Here is a 10,253-nt window from a genome sequence, read left to right on the forward strand (position 1 = left end):
CCTTCCTAGAAATAACAGTTGAATGATATTTCTCAGAAACTTTTGTAAAACCATTGTTAGAGATACTGTTTACCATGTAGCCCATTCTTTGTATCATGTAAGAAGTTCCAGTTCGAGTTTAGTTGAAGGAAAACTTTTCTTCTCTGTGAGTGAATCTGACTTTTCCTTCCCTGCTGCCAAAAATCTTTGAGTCAAAATTATTGAGTCCTCTATTCTTCTCAGTATTTCACTCCACAACATCTATCGCTTGTATATCATGTAGATATTTTCTGTTTTTTTTTCTTTCTGTATTAATCTGCAAATGTCCACAATTCCTTTGGAGAAATAGCTAGAATGCAGATACTGAGGATTATTTTGTAATTTACAGTGGTTTTATGGTTTACAAAGGTTGTTTATATTTTTCAATTCTCCACTCTTATTATTGAGAGAATCCTTTTAGAAATGACAACTTCTTGTACATTGTCAACTTTGGCCAAGAAAATACATAAATGTGGTTAATTAGTTGGAACAAGTGAAAGAATAGACAGAATGAGTTATCAGTATTTTAAGTCATTTTAGCTACAGTTTTTGTTGGGTATTTTTCAGTTTTCGTTTCAAACAGGAGTCGTATTTTCTCTTCCTTTCACATTTATTCTTTGTATCTTTCTTCTCTTTTGGACTCATGTTTTTCTTACTCTTTGTCTGTTTCTCGAATTCATAATTTCTTCTCTGTCTTTACCATCGCTGACCTTCTTATAGTTCCTTTCCCTCCCTTCTTAGTTTTCATTTCTTCTTTTCCACTGCCCTTCAGTTTCATTATTGTAAGCACATTGCTCTAAAGGTCTGTCATTCCTTCATTTCCTCATTTAACATTTCAAACTTTTCCAAATTTAAAAAAATCACAAAAGAATGATTTTCCTCTTTACCCTGATCTGTCTACTTCCCTGATTGTTATTTGAAATTGTCGTACTTTAAAACTGTCAGATTAAAGCTTGCATAGAGGCAGTTAAGTGGCTAGAGGCTAAAAATATATAAAGGACAATTTGAAGGGTAATTATTTCATGTGTAAACAATAGAGTTGACTGTATTGTAAACATGTTAAACTGTCCTGTTCTTTGCTTCTTCTCCTAGATTGGTGGGACAAGAATGCCTACCCGAAGCCACAGGAATTCAGTTTCCGTGGAAACGAAAAGCCTGCCTGCTCAGCAAGTTGAAAATGAAGGAGTGGCTTCGAGTAAAAGAAAAATAACTTAAAGACTGTACCATGGAAAACAAAGAAAAACCAGTTATCACAACATTTAGTTTAGAAAAATTTGAGGGAAAATATACCTGAAAGATCTGTAGGCAACAGGAATGTTTTTGTTTTACTGTCCTTGAGAGTTCTTAGAGTGCCTTAAAAAAACACTTGGACTATGTGAAGCAGTGTTCCAACTCAAACAGGCTAATATGCCCTTAACACCTGAGGTTTGAGGAGACTATAGATATGTTTTAGCATTATCGTGGCAGGGAAATACAGAGAGAAGAAAATATTTTTATACTAGACCTTTAGCAAAAAAAAAAAAGTAGGAAAATAATTTGCTCTTTCAAGAGCAATATTTATCATTATGTATTAGATTAATCCTGGAGGAGGAAATAGCAACCCATTCCAGTATTCTTGCCTGGAGAATCCCATAGACAGGAGAACCTGGCAGGCTACAGTCCATGGGGTCTCAAAAAGTCAGACATGACTTAGCAACTACACATTAGGTTAATCATTTCAGTTGTAATGCTGGTCTATTGGGGTTTGCTCAGAAGGTTAAATCTTGCTACTGTCAGAGATAATTTTGACTTATGTAAACCCTATTTCTGACCTATCTGACAGTTTTTCTATACTGATTTAAAATGATGATTGTTGCAGGTTACAAAGTTAATACCTTTAAAAACTGGTGAAATTCCATTGCAGAAGCCAAAAAGAAAAATAAAAAGCTCTCTGCCTATGTAAATTCACAAGGAAGTTAACAGTTTTTTGTTGGGCAATCATCAATTTGTTTAAAAAAAAAAAAAAGCTTGTGGTGTAACAGGTTCGGTGACTGCCTCTGTCCCTTGGCACAAATCCTGGCTAGGTGTTGAAATACACTACTAAAAACAAACAGATGAGTGTATTTTCCAGAGAAATCTCATATTTCAACTAGAAAGACTAACATGTGGTAAAACAGAAGCTCTTTTTCCTCATCTATACTAATTAATTTAAAATTTTCAGGACCATGAAGGTGAATATAGGAAAGGGCCAATCATTTAATGTTATTATAGACAACTATTTGTACTTAGGAAGGGATGAACTCATTTAATTTATAAAATACAAGCTTTATAATCCAAGGCAAAATTTGGTTTTGGAATTTTTTTATGCATTTTATATTAATATAGGAAATTAGCCCCAGTGACCTTCTCAGCTGTTGTAAGTAGCATTTAAATATTCTTTTTACTACCAAGTTTTGTTTTGAGTTTTTTGGTTGGTTATATAATATTTTAAATTAATGACTAGTTATTAATGAAACTGTCTTATATATTTTAATATATAGTTTCCTTATCCTGCCATTCCCTTTTTAAAATATTAAGCTTTGTTTCAATAGTCATGATTTTTTTTTTTTTAACTTTGGTCACATACCCATATTTCCTGAAATACTCTACTTGTGAATCATTTGGCAGTGAACCATGGGAGAGGCAGGGATTCCCTAGTAATTTTCTCTTTTAGAAAAGCTAAGCAATGATTACTTTAGACTTGTGAATACCAGAAAGACATGACTTTCATTTTTTTAGTATTAGTTTTTACTTAATAAAATGTGTGATCTTATAAGAGATTATTTTAAAATTATCTTAGCCATCTATTAGAGTAACTCTGATAATATATGTAAAGCTAGTTTTTGTTTTCCACTTGTGCTTAATCAAGCTTCTTTTTTTTAATGTATATTTGAATTTGTGTTCTTTTTATTGATTTTTAGTACTGAGAATGTATAAGCAAGAAAGTGACATTGACAGTATGAGCAAAGATGTTTTTAAAAAAACAAAAACAGTCAGTATTGGCAAGGATATAATGAGCCTGGCCTACATAATCTCTGTGGTGAAGGTATAAACATTTCATTCAGTAAATGTTTGAGTGTACCTGTGTGCCACACAACCTAAAATTGGTCCCCATGTTTACTCTCATAAAATTCTTACTCATGTATCAGAATATTTGTTTATTGTACTTATTACTGTCTTTCTTCTTAAATAGATTACAAGCTATGCCAAGGTGGGGCATATATGTTTTGTTCATTTGTGTACAACATACATAATACATAAGTTGCTCAGTAGATAGAACTTGAATATATGAATAGATGAATATCTCAGTATCAAAGATAGATTTTGGTCTTCCCATGAGCTAACCTTCTAGTGGCAGACACAATACTGATCTTTGTGGTAAGTACCCCAAGAAAGTAAAGTAAGGAAGTCATCTAACCAGGACCTGATAATTAAGGAGGAAGGTCTGGATAAACCTTGAGCTGTGCCTTTAAAAATAAGTAAGAGTTACAAGGAAAGAATGAAAGGTCTTCGACACAAAAAGAAAGCAGCATATGCAGAGGTGACAGCCAGCCAGAGTGTAGGCTGTGAGCATGGGAGAGAGAGAAAGAGCTATAGGACAGGAACAGGCGTGCTATGCTATGGCATTTGAATTCTGTCCTCTGCAGTGTGGGAACAAGTAGTGATTTTTTAATAAAAATAAATAACATGATCAGGTATAATTTTGAAAAAGTTCTTGTTGGCATTAGTGTAGAGAATGGAATGGAGCTGGGAAAGACTATAGGGAAGTAGAAAAGTTGCAAAGTTATGTTATAATAATTGAAAAATGAATTAAAGTAATAAAAGTGGGGTCAGGCTCAAGTGATAAGAGAAAAAACTGACAACTGGGTGATATAGTTTGTAGGGGGAGTAAAATATGGCTTCCAGGTTCCTCATGGGATACTTTGTAAATACACTACTTAGAAAGGATGAAGAGTGTGACTAGAGCAAGAGGAGGGCTTGCTTAACACGTTCATTTCCTTTCATCACTTGTATCCCTTGAATTCTGGGCTGGATGTGCTATTATTACTGTATAATAAACTAGTACTATCCCACACTAGCTAGGACACAGAAGCAACAGATGCCCACTGACAGCTGAACAGACAAGCTGTGGTTCATATACACAACAGAATATTACTCAGCTATAAAAAGGAACATCTATGAGTCAATTCTAACGAAGTGGATGAACCTAGAGCCTATTATACAGAGTAAAGTAAGTCAGAAAGAGAAAAATACTTTATATTAACCCAAATCTAGAAAGATGATACTGACGAACCTAATTGCAGGGCAACAAAGGAGATGCAGATATAAAGAACAGACTTATGGACACAATGGGGGAAGGAGAGGATGAGATGAATTGAGAGAGTAACAGTGAAACATATGTTACCATGTGTAAAATAGACAGCCAGTGGGAATTTGCTATATGACACAGGGAGATCAAATCCAGTCCTTTGTGACACCTAGACGGGTGGGATGGGGTGGGAAGTAGGGAATTTTAAGATGGAGAGGATATAATGTATCCCTATGGCTAATTCATGTTGATATATGGCAGAAACTAACACAATATTGTAAAACAATTATCCTCCAATTGAAAATAATTAAAAAAAAAAAAATTAGCCCAAAACTTAGCTAGTTAAAACCACAAATTATTATTATTTTTTTTAAAGAGTAGGTATGTTTTAAGACTCTCTTTAAAAATTTATTTATTTTTGGCCCTGCTGGGTCTTCATTGCTGCACATAGGCTTTCTCTAGTTGCAGAGAGCCATGGCTACTCTATGGCAGTGCATGAGCTTCTCATTGCAGTGGCTTCTCGTTGTGGACCACAGGCTCTAGGCTCGTGGGCTTCAGTAGTTGCAGCATGTGGGCTCAGTAGTTGTGGTGCAAAGGCTTAGTTGCTCCTTGGCATGTGGAATCTTCCCAGACCAGGGATTGAGCCCGTGTCCCCTGCATTGACAGGTGGATTCCTATCCACTCTACCACCAGGCAAGTCCATAAATAATTATCTCAGACTTTCTGTGGGTCAGGAGTTCAGATGCAGCTTGCCTGGGTGCCTCAGGCTCAGGGTCTCATCAAGCTGTTGGCTGGGGCTGCAGTCGTCTGAAGGCTTGCATGGGGCTGGAACATCTGCTTCCAGGAAAGCTCACTGTGGTCATGGTGGGCCTCCTCAGTCTCTCACTGGTTGTCAGCTGTAACGCATCCTCACCACATGTGCCTCTCCACAGGTCTATTTGAGTGTCCTCATGACATAGCAGATGGCTTATCTCAGAGTGAGCAGTCCAAGACAGAACAAGAAGGAAGCCACAGTGTATTTTATGGCTCAGTCCAAGAAGTCAAGTACAGTCAATTATGCCGTACTTTCCTTGTTAGAAATAAGTCACCAAGTCCACACTGAGGATTCACAAGGGAGGAGTATAGAAAGATTTAGTGAGCCTATTTTTAAACCTCCACAATGCCATTGAAGACTTTAGGCATATAGAAAGATTAGGTTTAGGGTAGAGAGAAAAGAAAGGACACTTTTTTTTTTTTTAATGTCTTATTACCAACATATTAAATCTGAGATAGGGATAGATAGTGTCAAAGATAGTTGATCATTTGAGTTTTAAACTCAAGTGCAGATTTGGTGTATCTGTGGTGATTGAAATCAGAGCAAAGAAAGGCATAGCAAGAATGAATGAGGAATGGACCGTGAATGCGGCCCCAGGAAAACCATAGAACTTTAGTAACAGGAGGATTTTATTAAAGTGGCCAGTATGGAAGTCAGATTTATAATTGTTAAAGAATAAGAAACTGAGGTGGAAACAATGAAAATCTTCATTGCAAAACTTGGAAATAGTTCTGTTTGGATCTACTTTTTCAACTACAAAGGAGGTTAACCTATTTCTTTTCATTTCTTTTGGATTCTCTGTTTAGATACCATGCACATTTTAAAGACATCAGAAGGAGGCACATGTTTAGGGTAGAGAGGGAACACTTTTTAATATTTTGCTCCCAAGTTGAAGTTCTTGATGTACATGCAGGTAGAGATATTAAGACAGTTTTTCATGTTTATAGATATATGCAGGTACTTTTTAATCAAGCCTTAGAATATTTTATGTCAGGATTTATTGAGCTTATCATTGAGATGTAGAAATAAAGGCTATGCATTTCATTGATCCTTCCACTTCCACTGTCGTGTTCCCTTGGCTAGTGTGCAGACTTCTTATCAGAGTACATAAGGACAGACACGTACACATCTATCTGGAGATTGAGGGTGATCTGCTGAGCAAAGCTTACTCAAAGTGTCGAGGCCCAGACGTATTTCTAGGATGGGTCTCCAGGTTATCTCAACAAATAGGAAGATTCAGTTACCTTGGCATATATGTTTGCTTTCTATATATGAGCTACTGCTAGAAGTGATCAAGCAAGGACCTACGAAGGGTTGGTTTTTATTGTTGTGTATGCGTGGTATAACCTTGTCAATCCTCTGAGGAGCTGGGGTTGGGAAGAGGGAATATGAGTGTGACTTAATTGATGTTTTGAAAGTGAAGACACCTAAAGACTCTGTGGTTAGTGAGTTGAATCACTCCTTCCCCTTTCTTGAAAATGCATTTCTTAGAGGGGAAAAGTTAATCTTTTCATATTCCCTATCCCAGGTTTTGCTTACTCAAAAGTATACAGCACAGGAGAGTATGTGCATGTTAACTTCAAGAAGCACACTCCAGTATGGCAGTGCCACACCATTGCCACGGGTCTCAGATCTCTCCCAAACCCTGCATTAAGGCAACATCTGCTCCATCCCGGCTTTACCAACACACAGATTAGCCTTTCTTGTCCCTACCTGCATGTTTTTACCATGTAAAGCTATATCTTCTTGCATTTATTAACACCTGTCAAAACTTTGTCCTCTATTTAATTGATAGTGCAGATTTGAGCATCATTTGGGTATACTATACCAGTCTCTTGAGATTTAAAGATAATACTGGTTTCTGCCTTAAGGGAATTTCCTAATCTAGTTGGGGAGATAAGTATACACAATTAGCTATAACACGGAGAAGGATATTCAAGTAGCACAATAGTGACAGGAATAAGGGGATAATTAGAAGTAAGGCAAACTCATGGTAGCAATGACCTTTAAGCTATGTTTGAAAAACAAATAAAATACTAATGTGGATAAAGAGGAAGCAAAGCATTAGAGCGTGAGAGAAATTTTTATGAAAAGAACTGATTTTAGGAAGTAGCTAAGATGCTTATTTAATAAGCGTGAGGGTAAAGGATGATAAAGGTCCCTATAGTGGAGAAGGCAATGGCACCCCACTCCAGTACTCTTGCCTGGAAAATCCCATGGATGGAGCAGCCTGGTAGGCTGCAGTCCATGGGGTCGCTAAGAGTCGGACACGACTGAGCGACTTCACTTTCACTTTTCTCTTTCATGCATTGGAGAGGGAAGTGGCAACCCACTCCAGTGTTCTTGCCTGGAGAATCCCGGGGATGGTAGCCTGGTGGGCTTCTGTCTGTGGGCTTCCGTCTATGGTATCGCACAGAGTCGGACACAACCGAAGCGACTTAGCAGCACCAGCAGAGTCAAAGCTATGGTTTTTCCAGTAGTCATATATGGATGTGAGAGTTGGACCATAAAAAAGGCTGAAAGCCAAAGAATTGATGCTTTGAAATTGTGATGTTGGAGAAGATTCTTGAGGGTCCCTTGGACAGCAGAGATCAAACCAGTTAATCCTAAAGGAAATCAACCCTAAATAATATTTATTGGAAGGACTGATGCTGAAGCTCCAACACTTTAGCCACCTCACGTAGAGCCGACTCATTGGAAAAGGCCCTGATGCTAGGTAAGATTGAAGACAAAACAAGAAGAGGGCAGCAGAGGATTAGATGATGAGATAGCCTCACTGACTCAATGGATATGAATTTGGGCAAACTGGGAGATAATGAAGGACAGGGAAACCTGGTGTGTTGCAGTCCATGGGGTGACAGAGTTGGACACAACTTAGCAGCTGAACAACAACAAAGGATGATAAATGGAGGATGAAGTTAAGTTAAAGCTTGGTAGTGGAAGGGATTGACTACTGTTCCCAGATAGTTTGGTTTGATTCTAAAGGCAGTGAAGAGGGAATTCCCTGGCAGTCCAGTGGTTAGAACTCTGCACCTTCGCTGCTAGGGGCGGTACTAAGATCCCACAAGCTGTGCAGCATGGCCAAAATAATAAATTTATAAAGTAAAGAGATATTGAAGGCTTTTTAAGCAAAATGACATCATTTGTAAGAGTTATAATATAATGGTTTATTCAGAAAGGAAAAAGACTTCATATTATTTTATATTATGAAAATATTAGAGGGAGAATATAGATGGGGTGAAAAGACAACTAGATATGTTTTCAACCAAATGTCGGCATTATGATTCAGGTGATATCCTTCAGAACCTATAGACTGAAGATGTGGGTCTGCAACTTAGGAGAGAGAAACAGGAAAGTTAGGGGCCCACCTTTGGGCTGACATACTAAGAAACTGGGACGTGTCTGGAACCAAGGTGGCCTTTTTTCTTTTCTTTCCTCCACTTCCCCCTTTTTTTGGGTCAAGTGGCTGGGAGTTTAGTTATATACCAAATTAACTGAGCAAGCAAATACACCAAGAATAATGGGAAAGAGGAAAGCAAGAATAAACCCTGTGGTATTGATTTGGAATTGGAAATGAATTCATGGTACTTAATAGAGAGATGGTGAAATAGATGTGTGTTTGTGTACATATGCATCCATACTGCCTAATTCTGCTGATAGGCTCTGGAAGCAACAGCCCTCTGGTAGTAATGAACATACCTAGCACCGGTATCCAGACCTTGGTTTCTAAGTCCCATTCATCACTAAAACTGATGCTCCTTGGAGAAATTACTAGTTCTGAGAATGGGGAAGGGAAACTATAAGATGAACCTGGAGGGCTTCCCTGGTGGTTGAGTAGTTGAGGAGCCTGCCTATCAATACAGGAGATTCTACATACTGCACCACCACTGTTGAGCCTGTGCACTATAGCCCAAGAACTGAAACTGCAGAGCCCATGTGCCGCAACTACTGAAGTCCAGACACCCTAGAGCCCCTGCTCCATGAGAGAAGCCTGTGTACTGCAGCTAGAGAGTAGCTCCCGCTCGCCACAACTAGAGAAACCCCGTGCAGCAATGAAGACAACACAGCCAAAAATAAATTATTAAAAAAAGAAGAAGATGAACCTGGAGCATCAGCTTGTACTAGCAAGTGTGGATGTGCTCACAGAATGATGGTTCCATGTCAAGAGAATACAGGAGCTAGCTTAAAGGAGTTCCCAGGTCTGGTGACATTTGAGCAGGAATTAATGATAGCAACAGATTGAAATCCTTTGAGTAAAATAGTAGTCTACAAGTTCATACTTATATGAATGAATTAAAAATGGGGCAAAAGGGAATATTCTGTAGTAGAATATCAATATACTTGAGAGAATGATGGAATTAGCTCACGAATTTGCAACCATTACAATAATAATAAGCTAAAAACCATCAAAGAATGCTAAATGCAATGGGTGAAAACTTGATAGCAGATGAGAATATTTGAGTAATCATAAAGAATCTCACACTCAGATATTAATAATAAGCATAACATGGTTATTAGTTTACTTAATGCTTAAACCTTGCAGAAACTTTAAACCAAGTGCTTAAAGTTGATATCACCAGTAATGAGACAAATCAGCAATGTATGTTTCTAGGTGTGCACCTAAAACACATCATTTTTGTGATATGTTCTTGCCAAATAAATTATAAGGAAATACCAGGGAAACCCAAAGGCATAGTCTGTAAAGTAATTGGTCAGTAATCTTAAAAAATGTCATGATCGTGAAAGAGAAACACTGGAGGACTGTTCTACTTAAAGACTGACTGAATGGGACTCATAATCCTGGTTTGTATAGTCCAGTGAAGGACATTATTAGAACAGTTGGCAAAATTTGAATGGAGTTTGTAGATTACATGGTAGTACAGAGGATGAGATGGCTGGATGGCATCACTGACTCGATGGACGTGAGTCTGAGTGAACTCCAGGAGTTGGTGATGGACAGGGAGGCCTGGCGTGCTGCGATTCATGGAGTCGCAAAGAGTTGGACACGACTGAGCAACTGAACTGAACTGAACTAAACTGAATGCATCTTTGTTCATTTCCTTCGATGTGGTTATGTCAGAGCATGCCCTGTAC

General features: G+C 37.9%; 1 protein-coding gene across 6 annotated transcripts in view; it reads left to right on the plus strand.

Moving 5' to 3' along the window:
- Positions 1–7,875, plus strand: part of ICE2 (interactor of little elongation complex ELL subunit 2) — an 84,165-nt gene extending 76,290 nt beyond the window's left edge. For all 6 annotated transcript variants that reach the window (XM_070796648.1, XM_070796647.1, XM_070796646.1 and 3 more), the window contains one exon: positions 1,111–7,875. In XM_070796648.1, coding sequence (XP_070652749.1) covers positions 1,111–1,233 — 123 coding nt within the window. In that variant the 3' untranslated portion in view covers positions 1,234–7,875. The remainder of the gene's footprint in view (positions 1–1,110) is intronic.
- The last annotated feature ends 2,378 nt before the right edge of the window (positions 7,876–10,253 follow it).

This window comes from Bos indicus, chromosome 10 (assembly GCF_029378745.1).
Source record: "Bos indicus isolate NIAB-ARS_2022 breed Sahiwal x Tharparkar chromosome 10, NIAB-ARS_B.indTharparkar_mat_pri_1.0, whole genome shotgun sequence".
Classification (NCBI taxonomy): domain Eukaryota; kingdom Metazoa; phylum Chordata; class Mammalia; order Artiodactyla; family Bovidae; genus Bos; species Bos indicus.